The sequence below is a fragment of the Ochotona curzoniae genome, unplaced genomic scaffold (genome assembly GCF_017591425.1).
Source record: "Ochotona curzoniae isolate NIBS_2020 unplaced genomic scaffold, NIBS_Ocur_1.0 scaffold_4683, whole genome shotgun sequence".
In the NCBI taxonomy this organism is placed as follows: Eukaryota; Metazoa; Chordata; class Mammalia; order Lagomorpha; family Ochotonidae; genus Ochotona; species Ochotona curzoniae.
The window spans coordinates 128,229-148,402 of record NW_024467121.1 but is presented as its reverse complement, the minus strand read 5'-3'; the positions used below and the strand labels follow the sequence as shown (position 1 = coordinate 148,402).

General features: G+C 41.4%; 1 protein-coding gene across 1 annotated transcript in view; it reads left to right on the top strand.

Annotated features, from left to right (window-relative positions):
• ENAH (ENAH actin regulator) overlaps nt 1-20,174 on the top strand; it is a 135,790-nt gene that overhangs the window by 102,855 nt on the left and 12,761 nt on the right. Inside the window, exons 6-11 of the mRNA XM_040968285.1 lie at nt 11,851-12,134; nt 13,965-14,075; nt 15,762-16,060; nt 17,382-17,527; nt 17,674-17,731; nt 18,405-18,453. Coding sequence (XP_040824219.1) covers nt 11,851-12,134; nt 13,965-14,075; nt 15,762-16,060; nt 17,382-17,527; nt 17,674-17,731; nt 18,405-18,453 — 947 coding nt within the window. The remainder of the gene's footprint in view (nt 1-11,850; nt 12,135-13,964; nt 14,076-15,761; nt 16,061-17,381; nt 17,528-17,673; nt 17,732-18,404; nt 18,454-20,174) is intronic.

Below are 20,174 nucleotides of genomic sequence, written 5' to 3'. Positions count from 1 at the left end.
GAAGCACACTGGATATTGTGGCAATATAAAATGGACAAGCAAGCCATTCTTCAGGTAGTTGCTGAAGGCCAGACCAATACGTAGTAGAAACACAAATGACCCGTATCTAGGGTTGCTTTTGATTAAAGGGTCACAAATGAGTAATTCAGTGCCCACAGGGCTATCGGAAGTGCTCAGCTTGCAGTTTTAGTTGGAATTGGATATTGAGTTTTCACTAATTGCTATTAAAACCTCCTATCTCATCTCGATTGTTTCTTCTATTAAAGTGCTAACACTAGCAGCCAGTACTTATCTGTATCTGGGGTTCTTTGTTCTAAAGAGTGTGGAATGGTTTATCTTAAATTTGGTTTGTTGTGTACGCTACTTGTTTTCTTGAAGACTTCAGTCATTTTGAAGATGAAACTCAAACTTCTAAAAGCAATTGTGATTTTTAAAAATTATTTTCTGGGGCTCGAGTTGTGCTGTAGCGGGTTAGGATGCCTGCATCACATATCAAAATTTGAGTCCCAGCAGATTATGGCCAGGTCATTGGTTCCCAGCCTGTCATCTGGGAGACCTGGATGGAATTGCTGATTCTCTGGCTTCTGTCTAGTCCAGCCCTGACTGTATCCCTACAATGACCTGGATGCCAAAGGCGAGAACTGATCTCCCGGTGGGCGGCAGGGGCTTAGGTGCTTCAGCCCTGTGTGCCACCTGCACCGGCATGTTAGCAGGGAGTTTCATCAAGAAGCATAGTAATCAGACTCCAGCCACACTCCAATAGGGAATGTAAGATGTCCCAGGAGGCACCCTAACAAACTTCACAACAATGCCTACCCCATCAAGTGAACTTTTTTTAGTACTTTATTACAACTGGATTAATTTTTCTTATACTTTTTTATATAGCAAAGAAAATGCTGAGGAGTACAAAGGAACACAAAGTGGTGATTAAAAAAAAATACTGCTGTATGATGATGCCTTTCCCATCATTCTGATTCTTAGAATTTATCACATTAAACCATTTTTACTTTTCTTGCTTTTAAAGACTTCATCCAGACTCCAAAGGAATATGTCTTTGTTTGTATTTCCCTGATTAATCAAGTAACAGTTGGTTCCTGTTAACTTGTTGCATGAAAAAAAGTATTAACCTTGCCAGTGAGTGGCTGGTTTAGTTCTTTCAATGTTTTAACCACTGTGGCCTACAGCTTCCCTGGTGTCACTTTTTTTTTTTTTTTTTTTAAGATTTATTTTATTTTTGTTTACTGGAAAGGCGGATATACAGAGAGGAGAGACAGAGAGGAAGATCTTCCGTCCAATGATTCACTCCCCAAGTGAGCCCAACGGTCGATGCTATGCCGCTACTGCGCCACCGCACCGGGCCCTCCCTGGTGTCTCTTAACTGTTCCGTTGGAACAGGGCAGTGGTGGTGCACTCTCCTGCTTTATAGATTCCTCCCATTTCAGCAAACCCATCACCTTTCTTTCACTTTCTTTCTTTTTTTTTTTTTAAGATTTATTTATTTATTTATTTTTATCCCTAAGTCAGATATACAAAGAGAAGGAGAGACAGAGAGGAAGATCTTCCATCTGATGATTCACTCCCCAAGAGACCACAACAGCCGATGCAGCGCCAATCCAAAGCTAGGAGCCAGGAAATTCCTCCAGGTCTCCCACACCAGTGCAGGGTCTCAGGGCTTTGGGCCGTCCCTAACTGCTTTCCCAGGCCAAGCAGGGAGCTGGATGGGAAGGACTAGAACCGATGCCCATATGGGATCCCAACATGTTCAAGGCGAGGATATTTGCCACCACGCCACCACGCCACCACGCCAGGTCCCTTTCTTTCACTTTCAGGATTTATATATTTTCAGTCTCTGTAAAACAATCACTTAATCTTTGTAGGTGATTTTTTTTCTTCCACTTTCAAGAGTCTTAAGAGTTTTCACAAAGATGTGACTGACTTGGGCCCGGTGTGGTGGCCTAGTGGCTTAAGATCTTGCAGGATCCCATCTAATCTATACAAGCAGAGAGAAAGAAGCTCTAGCTCGTTCATTTTCCAAGTGGCCGCAGTGGCCAGAGCTGAGCTGACCCAGAGCCAGGAGCCTCTTCTAGGTCTCCCACATGATTGCAGGGTCCTAGGGCTTTGGAACATCCTCTTGTGTTCACCCAGACCTGAAGCAGGGAGCTAGATGAAATGGGGCAGCTGGGACATGGGATCCTGTTGCACGCAAGACGAGGATGTAGCCACTGAGTCATTGTGCCAGGTCCCAGTTGCTCCACTTTCCATCCAGTTCTGTGCGAATGGTCTGAGAAGGTAGTGAATGAGGGCTGAGGTCCCTGGCTCCTGGATCTGGACCAGCCCAGCTCTAGCCTTTGTGGCTATTTGGGGCATGAACCAGTGGATATAAAATGTCTGTCTCTAATCTCTCACTCTTTTCAAATAAAAGATAAAAGTATACCTTTAAAAAGTTTGGGTGCATTAAAATAATTATATAAAGTTACTTTCAGACTATGTATAAAATATAAAACTTTAATCAATTTCAGACTCTTTAGACTCGGTTCCGATCCCCAAATACCTCATTATGTGTGTTTATATTCTGAAATCTGAAACACTTCTGGGCCCAGCATTTCAAAATAGATTCTCAACTTGGGTGATGCAAACTAAGTCTGATTTTAAAATCTTCTAAGAACTCCATTCTAAAGAAATTTATGTAAACAATTGAAATTACTTTAAATTGATTTTAGTAACATTTAATGCTATACACTGAAATTATAAGAATAAGTACATCTTTTAAAAAAGAAAAAAGAAAGTTTTTGTGTGGAGTTTCGAAAAAATGTAATGTTTCATTTGGCAGGCGGTGAGACTAAAACATATCTTAAACTATGTATTTTAATTTCTCAACAGTAACCCTTGGCTAGTAGCTGGCTGTTGAAGTAAATATATAGCAGAATAGCTCAAGAATAGACAGATGACTTCTCAGCCTAGCTAGCTAAGAACACTTTTGTTAGTGTTGCTTGTTAGAAACATGAGGGTTGTAGAGGTGCTGCTTGGCCTTTAGCAGAAGCACCAGCCTGTTGTGTGGATTGCAGGTGTAACAGGCACAGCGGGAGGGGATGTGTGTGTATACCAGCTAAAAAGAGGGATTCAGGGCAAGTTTGCCCTGTTGGTCCCTTTCCCTTGCTCAGCTCCGGGGCACTGGCAGTCAGACCTGTAACTCCAGGCAAGAACCTCAAGATTCCTCCTCTTTGGGACTAGAGATATTGGTACTCGAGGTCCCTGCCAATGAAGTTGATTTACTTAGGAGCTTTTAATCAGCCTTTGTGTGCTATTTATTGGTATGAGTGACATGGACAACCAAGGAGCTTCTGGCCTTTGAGGATAGCTTCTGTAATGTGAAGCAAACAGTTGACATTTTATGCAAATTAAGGAGCAGAAAACCAGAAATACACTAAAGTAGCTTTTAGAGAACTAAGAAAATACTTTTAAAAAATTGTTTTGAGCTTCTGAGAACTATCAGAACCACTCAAGAAACACCCCTGAAAGACTTCCCCACATTGGGATCTCTAAGGTATCATCAAATGACTGTCCCCCATTCCTGGGCACTGATAATAAAGAGTGGCCTCCTCCCACTCTTCCCCTGCAGACACATAGGAAAATAAAGCTGAAATGTTTGTCCCACCCACCTTCCTCTGTACCTGATCCTCCCTACTCTAATCGGAGGCCCACATGGGCATGCATCCCTTTCAACTATGTAAACAATGCTAAAAATAAACTAACTTTAAAAATAAATTAAAAAATAAAAACTTGCTTTTAATATTTATTTTTCTTTTTATTTAGAGAGAGATCTTCCATCTACTAATTGCTCTCAAAATAGCCTCAAGAGCTCAGACTCAGGCAGACCAGAGCTAGGAGCCAGTATTTCCGTCTGGGTCTCCTGTGGTTGACAGGGCTCCAAGTATTTGCCACCCCCCACTGTTACCCCAGGCACATTAGCAGAAATCTGGCTTGGAAGCAGAGCGTCCAGGATAGTAATCTGCACTGTAACACTGGATGCAGGAGTTGCAACTGGCAGTGTAACTGACTGCACCATAGCATTGGCCTCAAGATTTAATCTGTGAAGTAAAATGGGTGGTGATTAAAAAAGTGATTTAGTGACTAAGAATATTTTGTTAAAGATTCATTTATTTTTGTTGGGAAGTCAGATATACAGAGAGGAGGAAGGACAGAAAGGATGATCTTCTGTCTGATCCGCTGATTCATTCCCCAAGTGGCTGCAAAGTCTGAAGCTGAGCTGATCTGAAGCCAGGAGCTTCCTCTGGGTCTCCCATGCTGGTGCAGGGTCTCAAAGCTTTGGGCCGTCCTCGACTTCCTTCCCAGGCCACAAGCAGGGAGCTGGATGAGAAGCAGGGCTGCTGGAATTAGATCCGACACCCATATGGGATCCCAGTGCTTACAAGGCAAGGACTTTAACCGCTGAGCTGCCACGCTGGACCCCAAGAATGTGTTTTTAAGAATAGCGTTAGTACAAAACAACATTCACAAAATAAGATTTTGCTGTGACCTTAGTTATAAGGAAATTGCTGTGACATTAGTTATAAGACAGAGATGTTATATGAAAAATAACAATGTAAGGTCATATTAGGAGGTCTGACATACACGTCACATAAAATGGGAGCAAAATGAACTGACACTGTAAACTAAGATAGTTTGATGGAACCCAGTGAACTTGCTCTTCTAGGTTGGGGCCTGCTACGTTTTCTGTAAAGGACCAGAAAGGAGCTATTTTAGGCTTTGTGGGCTATAATGTGTCTATGGCATTTGCTCTGCTCTCCTTCTGTAGCTTGCAATAAATAATTCATATATGAATGGCAAATAAAGAGGATGTCAGAAGCAAGGGGACAGGGAAGCTGCAGATTGTCCAAAGAAACTCAGTTTTTCCAACCAAAACTTCTTTTGCATAAATTTCTGTGAAGCTGTTTGAAAAGACGTTTGTTAAAATGAGAGTGAACTATGAATTATGAAACCCTGGAGAATCACCTCTGTGGATATGCAGCACCTATTGATTTGTGCTGGGCTAGGCTGCAACACCCATCAGTTTGCAAGAGAGATGAAACTAATGGCAGAAGTGACCAGGCAGTTGCATCCACTGGTATGTGCATTGGCTGGTCAGGTGATGGACCGAACCTGACCCTGTGCTAGCTGGCATACACAGGAGTCAAATCTGAGGTACCTCAGGTGAGGTTCTTAGGGGACTCCCCAACTAGACCACTGGACTCAAACCCCAACCACAGGGAACATCACTGCATATGTGGTCTGATCATGGAGTGCATGCATCGGGACTGTCCTCCTCAGTTGCTGATGCCTGTGCAGTGGACAGTATGTCTAGATATACACAGAGGACATGACAGCCAGCTCATGAAGTACCTTCTCAGAAGTAAAAACAATAGGTTAGACCACTCTCCTGGCCAAGCTTTGCAACATGTTCTTGGGCCTGTGAATGTACTGAGGTGGACTTGATCAGCCAATATGCCTTGGACAGATTTTCTTAATACTGGTGCCTCAGGGTTGCCAATGTCTCAGAACTGTCAAAACTATACTCAATCTTAGCCAAAAGGCCAGGAAGCAATAGAACTATCAAAACTACTCAAGTTAACACCCTTGGAGCACATTCCCATAACGGGGTCTCTAAGGTGCCATTAGATAACTGCCCTCCACCCCCAGGTGCTGATGTAGTTTGACAGCAAGGAATGGCCAGCCCCTTTCCTATTTTCCTGCTACGGACATGGGGGTCCGGGAGTGGACTGAAACTTTTGTTCCACCTGCCTTCCTTTATAACTTAAGACCCTCCCCAGCATTATCAGAAACCCATAGGAGTGTGCATCCTTCTCAACTATATAAACAGTATTAAAGAGAAAGAGAGATACAACCAATGACTCCCAGTATGACTTAAGGTGGAACCAGACTCAGGGAGCAGTACTTCCAATTGGAGCCAGTGGGTCTGGGATGAAGAAATCCACCATTAGTGTGCTTGGTGATAGCAGGAAGGTTTGCAGTTCCAGTGGGGAGCTTGGGCCAAATAGGAGAAGCTTAACAGACCAAGAGTTGTATAATAAAGAAATTGTTCTAGAAAGTGAATGTTACAAGCAGTAAGCAATAGAACTGAATATGAATGTATGTACAGTGGTGTTGTGATTTTATTGAGAGAATGGAAAAGCAAAGATCTAGGGGATTTAGAGGATAGGCATTACATCATTGATGTAGTCAGAAGTTAGTAATTAACATCTAAATCTGGAAAAGAATGAAACAATTGCTGTAACAACGAGACTGTTGAAAAATTAAATATCATGAGAATGGGAGATATGGTGAGGATTGGTGAGAGGATTACCATTTTCTTAAATGCCTTATAATATCACTTGACATACGTATAATTTTAATCCATGAAGTTTAGTTGATAGATGTTTATACTTTAAATATTAAATCTTACTATCCTTTACCTTGACTATAGTAACATAGTGATAGCTTAGTTTTCCTGTATATGTCATTTATTAAATCACTCTTTTGTTCCTGTTCACATTATTACTATTTGGCTTCCTTGGCTATGAAGGAAAAATATATTCTAAGCAATATGAGTCAGTCCTGTATTAGTTCAACATAGAGTTTCATTTAGTTAACATCTATAAATAGTTTACAAATCACCACTGCTACCTGAAAGCTATAAAAAGGGGAGTAGTAATCCCAGTGGAGCCCAGGGACTGAAGCAATGAGAGTGTACAGACCTTCAGGTTGCCTTCAGAGGCACGATGGACCAAAAGTCGACCGCCTCCTTTTGTAAGTATTCACTCCAGAGCTTTGTGTGATACCAAGACAGTCAAATAGCATGCATTTTTCACTTGTTATTTTCTTGAAATCCTTTCAATTTACAATCCATGTTAATATCTGGGTAATTTTATTTTCTGACAGATGTCTGTAATAGCAATGTTACTGTTATCAACTCAGAATAATTTCTTAGTTTCCTCTCTTCCTTCAACTATATCAAGAGTATAATTTTTATTTACCTAGCATTGCAAGGCCAGATGAAAGATATTTTGAAATTTTGTTATTTGTGTTTTACTTGCTTCATAAGTCTTTGAATTATATATATATTTGAATAAATATATATGAATATATATTCATATATATATGTTAGATATACAGAGAGGAAGAGAAACAGAAAGATCTTCTGTCCGATGATTCATTCCCCAAGTGGCCACAACAGCTGGAACTGAGCCAATCTAAAGCCAGGAGCCAATGGAGCCTCTTCCGGGTCTCCCACACAGGTGCAGGGTCCCACAGCTTCGGGCCGTGCCCGACTGCCTTCCCAGGCCACAAGCAGGGAATGGAAAGCGGTGCTGCCAGGATTAGAACCGGCACCCATATGGGATCCTGGCTCTTGCAAGGCAAAGACTTTAACTGCTGGGCTACTGTGTCAGGCCCATATTTATGTATGTTTGAGAGAGAGAAATAAGTGTTTTGGGGCCTGGCATGGTGGCCTAGCGCCTGGAGTCCTCACCTTGAGAGTGCCGGGATCCCATATGGGCGCTGGTCTGATCCCGGCAGCTCCACTTCCCATCCAGCTCCCTGCTTGTGGCCTGGGAAGTCGGTTGAGGATGGCCCAGTGCTTTGGGATCCTGCACCCATGTGGGAGACCTGGGGGAGATTCCTGGCCCCTGGCTCCAGTTTGGCACAGCACCGGCCGTTGCAGTCACTTGGGGAGTAAGTCATCAGACGGAAGATCTATCTTCCTCTTTGTCTCTCCTCCCCTCTGTATGTCTGACCTTGTAATAAAAATAAAATCTTTAAAAAAAAAAAAAAGAAATGTGTTTTGGTGATAGAAATGCCTGCTTTAGTGACTTTGATAGCACTGATTTGTAGTATAATTGCTTCTAAAAGAAGTCTTTATCACTTTCAGAAACATTCAATTTATTGTAGATTGCATATCCTAACTAAAAATGTTACAATAGTCTGTCAAAAGTTTTCCATGGTTGAAAACTATAACACTGGTAGTTCAGAAAAATATTCAGTTTCTGTTTGTGACCGAAGAAGACAGTCCATTGTAGACAAAACCCTTTTCAGCAGGAGGAGCCACATGTTTTTCCACTAGGCAGATTTGCAGTGATAATTCTGAGAAATGTGAAGTATGTGTGTTTAGGAATTTCCCTAGAAGATGCACAAATGTCTTGTTTTAGACACGAAAACATGAAAGTCTGCTTTAAAAAACGTCCGTATTAGGGGAATCGTTTCTGTGGCTGATGATTTGTAAGCTAGAGGTTTTCTTGATATGCTTTTTTGTGAGATAATGTTTCGATGGGCATGATTTCAGTGAATAGGCTAAAAATCAACCCAAGATGCTCAACACTTTCCTTTGTAACCAAAAATCTTGCCAACGAATAAACTGCCTCTTTAAGCTATCATATGAATGAACTTGAAAATATTGTCTGGTGTGTTCTTTTTCATGTATCAGTGGGCCCTATCTTTTATAGACGAAAAACCCTAGAAAACTTAACCTTCCTAGGTCACTACACCCTGCTGTCAACACCATTCAGTGATTATTCCGGTGTCATCTCACCCCTTACTTGTTCCTCCTGTCTCTGAGTTTAACTTTGTGTTGTTGATTGTTGTTAAAGGTTTTGTGTTGCTTTTGACTTGGGGGTAGGAAAACTAAGAACAAGAATAATAAAAAATTAATGTAGCATAGAATGCTGTGTGGCTCATCTGTGAGCAGTATGTGTGTTATCCTTGTAATAATGAAAACCCTGAATGTTGATCCCAGCAGAAATCACTTTTCTCTCATGACCGTATTGGGAAGAGCTTGTTTGTGGTGACGGAATTGTGAGCCGTCTCTCACAGAGTAGTTATCTAAGTTAAAACGTTGCTTGATTATTAGAATAAGAAAAAAAAAGTTAAAACAGAAGAAACAGCTTGAAAGTAGGAAATAGGGATGTATAGTTGCAGCAATGAGCTGGTTTCTCTTGCAGGTTTTTGAAATATGTACTTGTATTTGATACCAATAAAAAGGTGACATCCAAATGTGAAAAGACTTAAAAACTTGGATGTTTTCATTGATTTTCTTGGTGTAGCTGGGTGCTTTAATTCCTTTCTTTCCCTCAGCTTCTGTATTCAGATATATTCTAATTAGAGTTGTAGGGATGTATCATTTGCCCTTTGGGCTCAACGTACTGCGTACAGAGTTGTGTTAAACATAACCATTAGGTTTTTTTTTAAAGATTTATTTTATTTTTTTGTTGGAAAGGCGGATATACAGAGAGGAGAGACAGAGAGGAAGATCATCTGTCCGATGATTCACTCTCTGAGCGCAACGGCCAATGCTATGCCGATCCAAAGCCAGGAACCTCTTCCAGGTCTCCCACACAGGTGCAGGGTCCCAAAGCTTTGGGCCATCCTCGACTGCTTTCCCGGGCCACAGGCAGGGAGCTGGAAGGGAAGTGGGGCCGCCAGGATTAGAACCGGTGCCCATATGGGATCCCGGGTGTGCAAGGCGAGGACCTTAACCATTGAGCCATTGCGCTGGGCCCATAACCATTAGTTTTTGACACATGTTGTATATTTAAAATTTAATATTGGCCACGGCTGAGTTTATTCATTTGATGCAGGATATTAGAAGGGGGAGGAAGGTTTAGAGGTGACTTTTCTCTAATTTACTATTAACCTTCTTCTAAATATATCAGATTTCTTGCCACCATCTGTGCCGTCATCACATTATCATTCAAGAACATGGACAGTTAGTGTTTCAGGACTGCATCCTGAAGATCTGGTCTTGTTAGTTATGGTCTGTGTCTGTAATGGCTGCTGGGCGAAGTGATTCTGGCTGCTTCTGCTGTTTCCGGAGGAGGGCAGTGTGTTTCTGAGCAGGGAGAAGGATTGACTTACTTGTCAGGAGGACTTAAGAGATGGGAAAGGATTATCTTGCCTAATTGTCACCACAGTGCTATACTGAATACAGATGTGAAAGGAAGAGACCATTGTTAGAAAGGTAGAGTTAATTGATACATTCTTGCCAAGATAATACAGAACTATCCCTGCCACCAGTATGGGAAACCTAGATGAAGCTTCTGCCTGGCCCAGCAGTGGCTGCTGGAGCCATCTGGGAAGTGAACCAGCAGGTAGAAGATCACTTTTTGTCTTTTCCTCTTTCTCTGTAAAACTGACTTTCAGTTAAGTAGATTAAAAAAAAATCTTGTGGCATCTCAGTCTTTCTGCTTTGCAAGTCTGTATGTTCATACTGACCATCCTTTTCAGCATTCTTTCTACACATATTTCATAGCATTGTGTGGAAGATTCAGTGACATAATACATAGACTCATCTAAAAACACCTGGGACATAACCAGCAGGTGAGAGCTGTGCTGATAATTAGTCATTGGAAATTTCAAATTGTATCTTTTGAAATGCCTTAAAAAAAAAAAAAAAAAAGAACTGGACGGGCCCAGCACGGTGGCTCAGTGGTTAAGGTCCTTGCCTTGCACACCCGGGATCCCATATGGGCGCAGGTTCTATCCCAGCAGCCCCGCTTCCCTTCCAGCTCCCTGCCTGTGGCCCGGGAAAGCAGTCAAGGACGGCCCAAAGCTTTGGGACCCTGCACCCGCGTGGGAGACCCGGAAGAGGCTCCTGGCTTCGGATCGGCATAGCATTGGCCGTTACGCTCACTTGGGGAGTGAATCATCGGACGGAAGATCTTCCTCTCTGTCTCTCCTCTCTATATATCCGCCTTTCCAATAAAAAAATAATAAAAATAAATCTTTAAAAAAAAACCTGGTTGAGAGAGAACTCAGAGATTAAGATACATGTATGCTGCTGTGTTTATAGTAATATTAGAGTAATTCAAGTTCTCCCATAGGAGATTATGTAAACTGCGGGCAGCTCATCAAGGTGGATTTACCCGCTCATGGAAATAAAGATCCCAGTGTGCCTTAGGAAACTGTCACAGCACATTAAGGGGAAGAAAAAGCGAGATTTGAGTAGTAAAGGAATATGACTCCATTCTATTTGTCTGTTAAAGTTTATGTGTGTTTTTTAACATGAGGAAAGATCTGGAACAGGTGTGGGGAAGTCTCCAGCCTCAAGGCCATGTAAGGCAACCATAGGTGGGAATTTGAAATTCAGCAAGTCTACAGAAGGCAAATTTTTAAGCTAATAATTGTGTGTGGCCCATGAATAATGTCCATTCCAATGACCCTTGGCAGAAAAATGGTTCCCATATATAGTCTAGGTTTATGTATATCTGGAGTCCAAAGAAGATTGATTGAAACTGTGTGTGTGGAAATCCATGCATTATTTTTTCATAAGTCCTTCACAGCAAAGTAAAGTTTTTACTTAAAAGTTTATTTTTCTTACTTGTGTCTTTTCATTTAGCATTTTGTTTCTTGAGCCATTGCTGTAGCCCAAAACTATATGTTCTGAAATTATAGCATATTACTTATATGATTAAAATCAATGGTACATTTTAGGAATTAGGGAACACTTTGTTGGGTTTTTTCATTAAATGGTTAATAACTTGGTTATTCAAGTGTTGTGTCATTTGAAAGTCACTTATGTCACATTTTATTCATAAAAAGTACAAGTGAAACTAGGCACTGCTTGGCATAATGTGCTGAAGCATTCATCCAGCATGATGCTAATTAGAGAAATTATTTTCCTTTGTGCAAAGCTAAGTCATCTCTGTGTGAGGTAGCCTTCCCTCGTGGGGCAGGAGAGAAGTTGATTGCATGTTCTATGCTGCTTTCGCTTGAATCAGAAATGAAGTTCACTGAGACTTATTGTGAGAAGAAAGGCTTTTTAATGATGGGCAGCCATTGATGTGGTTTCTTACTTAATTCCAGGCAACTACAGGAGCAGCAAAGACAGAAGGAGCTGGAACGGGAAAGGCTGGAGAGAGAAAGAATGGAGCGGGAAAGGTTGGAGAGAGAGAGGTTAGAAAGAGAAAGGCTAGAGCGAGAGCGACTGGAGCAAGAGCAACTGGAGAGAGAGAGACAAGAACGGGAACGGCAGGAGCGGCTAGAGCGGGAGAGGCTGGAGCGCCTGGAGCGGGAGCGGCAGGAGCAGCTGGAGCGGCAGGAGCAGCTGGAGTGGGAGCGGGAGCGTGAGCGCAGAGTCTCCAGTGCTGGTAAGGAGTGCCTCGCTCTCCTGGGTGCGGGTGGCAGTGTAGAATATTCCACACTTGAGATAGTACTTGGACATTAAACCGTATGTTCCAAGTTGGGAAACGTGTGCAGCACTGACTGCTGTAGCGTTTCTTTTTATTTCTCTCTGTATTGCCTTTATTGCTTAGAGAGTTAAAGAAAACTCTTAGAAGTTTTTATTCTGCATTCTGGTTTTCTAATTCCCTGCAAGTGGGCGATAAAGTGTGTTTTTATGTGGAATTTTTATGTTGGATGAACTTGGAATATATTTCCCTCATGAAATTGTTTAAATTATCTTAAATAGCAAATGTAGTAGTAAAGTGTCATTCAGCAAGAAATTTGCCTCATTGTGATCTGCAGTTTTTGGAGGGGGAATTGAAACGGCAAATCAAAAAATACTTTCTTCAAAAATTAGCAGTTTACATTTTCCAGTATTTTGGAAATTACTAAATTTTATGGAATTTTTAGAAAAGCATTAAGATTAAGATATGTCTGAAATGTTGGTATTTTAACATTCACTAAAATTAAGATTAATCAGGATTTAAGTGTTATTTCTTTTGACGTATATCAAATGTCTCAATGTACATTGATTAAATATTGATAGGTTGGTTGATTGTTTAAGTTAATGGATTTGTTTTTTTATTGCTTGGTTACTTTCTAGAGTTATGACTGAATAAAACTTTTCCACAAATAAGCATTGCATAGATTACTTACCTTTTGGAGTAAACATTTGGCCAGTTTTGCTATTTATTACATTTATTACTGTTTCTGTTCATGATCCTATTTATATAATCTTAATGTCCCCTTAGTGGACTAAATAATAATTAAAACAATTACTATTCTCTTGTAGAGTACAAATTAATTTAATTTATAAATACACTTATTAGAAAAGCATATTTCATTCTTCTGGATCTCAAGATGTATTTACAAGTTAAAGTTCAATTTTCTTGGGTAAAAATAAGTTGTGTGCCTAATAAGAATGTGCCTAATTCTCTGGTACTAACTGTAGTCTACATTTATGCATTTTGTCTGAATGCTGGTTTTGTGGCTTCACTAGCTCCCTTTTTCTCTCTCCCTTTTTATCCTGTCTCTTGCTGCTGCTTTCCACCTCTGTCCAGCTCCATCTCCAGACAGCTCCCTGTATAACGCTCCACTTCCTGAGTATTCCAGTTGCCAGCCTCCTTCAGCACCTCCTCCATCATATGCTAAAGTCATCTCAGCTCCAGTGTCAGAGGCCACTCCTGATTATGCTGTAGTGACTGCTTTGCCACCTACTTCCACACCCCCTACACCACCACTGCGACACTCAGCGACACGTTTTGCAACATCTTTAGGTTCAGCCTTCCACCCTGTTCTTCCCCATTATGCTACAGTTCCTCGTCCTATGAACAAAAACTCTCGACCTTCTTCTCCTGTGAACACACCCTCTTCTCAGCCTCCAGCTACGAAGCCCTGTGCCTGGTCTACTTCCAATTTTTCGCCCCTCCCTCCATCTCCTCCAATAATGATTAGCAGCCCCCCAGGCAAAGCTACTGGTCCAAGGCCTGTCCTCCCTGTTTGTGTCTCTTCTCCTGTGCCCCAAATGCCTCCGTCACCGACAGCTCCCAACGGGCTGCTTGATTCTGTAACATACCCAGTGTCTCCACCGCCTACCTCAGGGCCAGCAGCTCCACCGCCGCCGCCGCCACCGCCACCGCCTCCACTGCCTTCCCTCGCATCACTCTCACACTGTGGATCTCAAGCTTCTCCTCCAAGCACCCCTATTGCCTCAACTCCCTCATCCAAGCCTAGTGTTCTCCCTTCTCCCTCTGCAGCTGCCCCTGCCTCTGTTGAGACTCCTCTAAACTCTGTGCTGGGAGACTCCTCTGCTTCTGAGCCAGGCTTGCAGACAGCCTCTCAGCCGGCCGAGACTCCAGCCCAACAGGGTAAGGCTTTCTTATTGCCACTAACAGCTCCTCACTTGAAGTGTTACATGGCAACAGCCTTTCAGTGCCTTAGAAGGAGGGGTAGGGTGTTTCAGTTGTGAAACATCGAAATGCCAGCGTGCCATGTTTTGGTTTTTATTTAGAAAGTTGAAGTGGAAAGAATTTTTCATTCTGTTGGATTATTGCACTTGGAGTTTTAATGTAGGGAGTATTCAAACTGAGCTAGTGTTTAGCATCTTCAGTATTATGAAAGTTGTTTTCTAGCATTCGTTGCTGGTCTATTTGTTTGCAGTTTGAGTGGAGGGCTCCACATTGATCCAAGTTGTCTTGAATTTTGGGAGGAGCTTAGAGACCATCTACTTATTTCCCAGCTGTAGTTATTGGAGTGATCTTCTGAAGTGTCCTCCAGAATGGTTCTGATGTGGAACTCTATTGTACTGGGGACTTTGCTATGTTGAGTGGCTTCCTACCTTGGGTTTTCAGGATGAATCTACCCTAACTAAGCCCTGGGTTGAATCCTAAATTTACAGGAGAAGCAGAAAGGATGCCAAACTTGGCATGTTCCCTAAAGGTTCCCACAGTCCAGGATTACGGGAAGTGGTCTGAAGACACAACCGAAAGAGCTCATCCTCTATATATGCCCTGCCCATTTACCCCCCAACACACACACCTAGCTGTAATGGTAACAGAAGCAGGAGGTTGTCAAGTGAGAGGATCTGGTTTAATAAGTAATTAAGATGCTTAACAGCCTATTTTATTTTAATTTTTTTTAATTTGTGTATTTCAAAGAGTTAAAGGGAGAGTCAGATCTTCAATCTACTGGTTCACTCCCCAGATGGCCACAGTAGCTCAGACTGGGTCAGTCTGAAGCCAGGTCTCCCATGTGAGTACCGGGCCATCTTCCACTACCTTCACAGGCATGTTAACTGGGAGCTGGATGGGCTGTGAACCTTACAGGTGAGGTTTCACCCTAACCAGCTATGCCATTATCCTAGCCCCTGGAAATGTCTTTTGTCATCCTATAAGCTAGAACAGCTGTACTTCAAACTCTAGGTTATTCAGTTAGTTATGTTGAGAGGTTTCCTTTGTACTAGTAAGCTCCTTTACTCCATTGATTATCTGTCTTGGCTAGATACTGGATCTAAATGCCAGGAGTACTTTTTTTTTTTTAAGATACTGAAACCTGGGACCACCCCTGTTTTATGTTTTTATTTCAGCCCCTTTGTACTTCAAATAACCAAATGTCTAAATAATAGTAGGATTTATTGACTCAGCTTTTAGGATTCACACTGATGATTTGGTGTCTGCCTTCCCAAATGATACCAGCTACCACTGCATTATTAGTATACCAAGGTTTTTGTGTTTTTGGTTTTTTTTTCCAGTGCTGCGTAACCTCTCTTTTAAAGTTTATCAGCATTTACTTTATTTACTGAATCTTCAAGGAGGAAAACTGTAGATTATCTGTTGCATAGTGTTATTACTAAAATCTTAATAAACTAAGTAGATTTATACATTTGGTCTTATATTTTCATCTTTTTAAAACTAATCTAGATTTTAATCATGTGATAGATTGTAGTAAAGGTTTGAGTCAGTGTAATGTAGCATAAATCTACCTACCTTTCCAAATAAAATATCATTAATTTGGTTCTCTTATTGATGGCCTTATTTAACATTTCTTTCTATCAGGCATTGTCTTGGGACCACCTGCACCTCCTCCACCTCCCCCTCTCCCATCAGGCCCTGTCCAGACAGCACTCCCTCCACCCCCAGGGCCTCCACCACCCCCTCCACTGCCATCCTCTGGGCCTCCACCACCACCTCCCCCTCCTCCTCTTCCTAATCAAGTGCCCCCTCCTCCACCACCTCCTCCTGCCCCTCCCCTCCCTGCATCTGGATTTTTTTCGGGATCCATATCAGAGGACAATCGCCCTTTAACTGGACTTGCAGCTGCAATTGCTGGAGCGAAACTTAGGAAAGTGTCACGGGTAAATACATTACAGATTACTGTGTTTTTATGTATTGTTTCAACATACTCAAAAGACTGCATTTATTGAACTCTATGTTGTTATCTTACTTGGTTTAAAGAATGGGAATAATTTTTTAGAGAAAAATTACAAGAGTGGTATAAAGAATAGTTTGAATAACTGAGTAACATTTTATCAATATTTGCCTTCTATTTCTTCTGTTGCAGTCACTTTTTGTCCATGTGATTTGAAAATCAGAGACATCATGTGCTTGTTTTGTTTTCCTGAATACGTCAATGTGAATTTTTTAGAACGAGAGCATTCAAAAAGCTCGTAGAAGCTGAACATCGCTTCTCGGCCTTTTGGTTAAGGTCAAGTGTAGAAAGTGGAATTAAAACCTTGTTTTAGTTCAAAGAAATTTTGATACCATGCCTGATTTCTTCACACTTTCCATGATTTTTTTTTTCTAAGATTTATTTATTGGAAAGTCAGATTCACAGAGAGAAAGAGAAACAAAGATCTCCCATCCACTGCTTTCCTCCCCAAATGGCTGCAACGGCCAGAGCTGAGCTGATCAGGAGCCAAGAGCTTCCTCTAGGTCTCCCACGTGGGTGCAGGATCTCAAGGCTTTGGGACATCCTCCTCAGCTGCTTTCCCAGGCCGCAAGCAGAGAGCTGGATGGGAAGTGGAGCTGCTGGAATACAAACCGGTGCTTATATGGGATCCTGGTCGTGCGAAGTGAGGACTTTGGTCGCTAGGTTACTACTTCCATGAATAAAATCTTTCCAATGTAATCACAGTATAATTATAAAAATCTAAAGGTTTAATAACTGAAATATTATAGTCTACAAATACATTTCAAATTTGACTGTGCAGCAATGTCTTTTGTGGTCATTATTTTCCTAAGTCTTAAGATCCTATGTTGTGTATAGTTGTAATATCTCTTTAATTTACTATAATTGAATAATTCTTCAGTTTTTTTTGTTTGTTTTGTTTTTCTATTGTGATATTTTTGAAGATAGCTGTTTTTTATAATCTTTGAGTTTTTCCTTCAAGGTTAGATTCAGGTTATACATTTTTTTCAGTGGGACTACACCACAGTTAAGTTGTTCTTCTCAGCATATTACATTGGGAGACCTGTGATGCTGTTTTGTCCCATTACTAGTGATACTGACTTCAGCAAAAATGTCCATATACTGTAAGGTCAGGGCTGTTCACTCTTTTGGGTCCTAAGGTTTAGTTATTTGAAGTTAACATTGAAGATGCTTCTGTTTTGAATGTAATATTAATAAAATATGGTCATCTAACCACAGCATTTGTTATGTGTGCGATTCTCATTAAGGTGGAGGATTCCTCCTTCCCCAGTGGAGGGAGTCCCATTGGTGTGAACTCGGCAGCATCCAAAACAGATACAGGTCGTGGAAATGGACCTCTTCCCTTAGGGGGTAGTGGTTTAATGGAAGAAATGAGTGCCCTGCTGGCCAGGAGGTAAGAAATTTCATTGCAATAAAAATGTACAAAATTGAGGGGACTTTTGTAAGTTTATCCCAGATACCTAGACGCAGTTCTTCCCTGTTGGAGAAGGAGGAGTTTGTATGATATAATTTTTTAAATCTGACTTGCTTTTTTTCTAGGAGAAGAATTGCTGAAAAGGGATCAACAATAGAAACAGAACCAAAAGAGGACAAAAGTGTAAGTGAATAAAGAACACATTTTAAAATGTGACATTCTAGGACTGTTCATTCTAGAAATTGGGAATTGTGTCAAAGGCCACCTAATATGAACTTTGTAAATTTTCTAGTGTTTGAGTCTTATTTATCAGTTAGGATAAGCATGAAAGCTTAAGCCTATGGAGTTAAATCTGTTTCTAAGCCTGACTTGAGTTTTTTGATGTCTTAGAATCTGGGTTTCTTTGCCTTAATTTGATCTGAAGACATTAGACTCCCTCGGCAGTTTTCCCTCCTTTTCCTTGGGTAAACTTCTGCTTCCTAGTTGTGCCGCTGATATATGTATAGTTTCGTCCCCGGTCCGTCTGACTGCAGCTGAGCACACTCATCTTTGTGACACACGTTAGTGTTCACAAGTCACACCACTGCTCTCCCTGCACTCTTCAAATCTGTCTCCTACATGGGACTTCGTAGCCTTGGCTTGTACAGGTTCTTGGCGAGAACATGTGTCAAGGAAAGGAGTTAAGGTGGAAGGTGAAAATACTGGGAAGGGGACAGAAGGAAGAAACCAGAGAGGAAGTGGAAGGGGCAAGGACAGGGGAAGGAATGAGCAGAAAGAGAATTGGAAGTAGAAATGTTCAACACTGAAGGTGTCCAACTGTAGGTTGTGATGTTAATATATGTTTCTCTATATGTAGGAAGAGTCAGAGCCTGTAACTTCTAAGGCCTCTTCAACAAGCACACCTGGTAAGTTGAAGAGACGTACCTTAACATTTAGAAGCGTTCTGTAAATATTAGTCCTGCCCGCTTAAGAATCCCTCTTTCTCCTGTGTTTGAACCAAGTGGCTGCTTGCTTTCTGTGATATTCAAGTTCATGGCTGGCCCTGAAAAACATTAGCTTTCGCCAACCCAGAAATCCTGCTGCTTTATTCCTGATAATGGGAGAGCTGCTAAGTCTCAAAAAGTTTTTTCATATGATTCTTTAAAACCTATAGTTTTTCGTATTCTCTGTCTATTATTGTTGGTGATTTCAGTTCACAAAAAGAAGGAAAATACATGATTAGATGAAAGGGAACTATTTTTAGTAATTGATTTTTTTTTTTTAAGTTTTATTTATTTTTTATTGGAAAGTCAGATATACAGAGAGGAGGAGAGTCAGAAAGGAAGGTCTTCCATCTGCTGGTTTACTCCTCCACTGGCCGCGACAGTCAGAACTGAGCCGATCCAAAGCCAGGAGCTAAAGGTTTCTTCCGGGTCTCCCACGCGGGTGCAGGATCCCAAGGTCTTGGGCTGGCCTCAACTGCTTTCCCAGGCCACAAGCAGGGAGCTGGATGGGAAGTGGGACCGCCGGGATTAGAATTAGTGCCCATATTGAGATCCCGGCGCTTGCAAAGCAAGGACTTTTAGCCGCTAAGCTACCGTGCCGGGCCCAGTAGTTGATTCTTAAAGGTAAACAAGTGGACATGTCAGCTAGCAGTGCTGGCTGTTCCAAAACATTGTCAAATTGAGAAGGATATAATCTGAAGCATTCATTTGAATTGTATGGATAATCAGAAAAATAAAACTTCTAACTTGGAAGCTTAAAAAGATAAAGCTTTTGAAAGTGTTCTTGAATTCAGCAAAGTGTCTGATATGGAGGACTCTTGGGCTTAGAAGATATACTTGGAATATTAGCAAAGTGTATTTTACTGGAGGTGGTTAGTACCATATCCAAGCTGAGAATATGAAATTGTTTCAAATATATATTGCTTCTTCATATTTGAAGTCTTTAGAGTTAAACTGTCTCCCTTCTGATCTATTTTGGAATGATATGACAAAAAAGAAAAATGTTGAATTAGTATCTAGGTGGTCTCTAAGGCACCATTTTAGGGAAATGTCTGTGTATAGTCAACGTGTTTTGGTTTAGAGAGACTACCACTTGCCTCTAGGCTTGCATTTTCACAAAATACATTATTGTGTATGACTATAGACCCCACCCTCTCTGTCCCTCAGTCTCATTTTGAGTAGTGACACTGTAAGCATGTCATCATTGACATGTCTACCTTGTAACTAGTTTCCTCAACACACCTGTGGACTCTTAAACAGGTTAATTTATATATGTATATATTCAGATTTGTTAGTTTTAGTGGAAAGTAGATTTAGAGACAAGACAGAAAGATCTGGTGTCCACTGGTTCGCTGCCCAAGTGACCACAGTGGCCAGAACTGAGCCAATACAAAGCCAAGGGTCAGGAGCCTCTTCTGGGTCTCCCATGCAGGTGCAGGGTCCCAAGGCTTTGGGCCACCCTCCACTGTTTCCCCAGGCCACAGGCAGAGAGCTGGATGGGAAGTGTTTTCATAAACCTTTAGTCAAGCACATGTGTGTGGTTGTAATATAATGAAGAATTCATTCAGTTGGGCTTGGGGCTTGGTTTTTATTTGTTTCATTCGGTTTTCTTTTTGGTGTGATGTGTTTTGTTGGGGTATTTG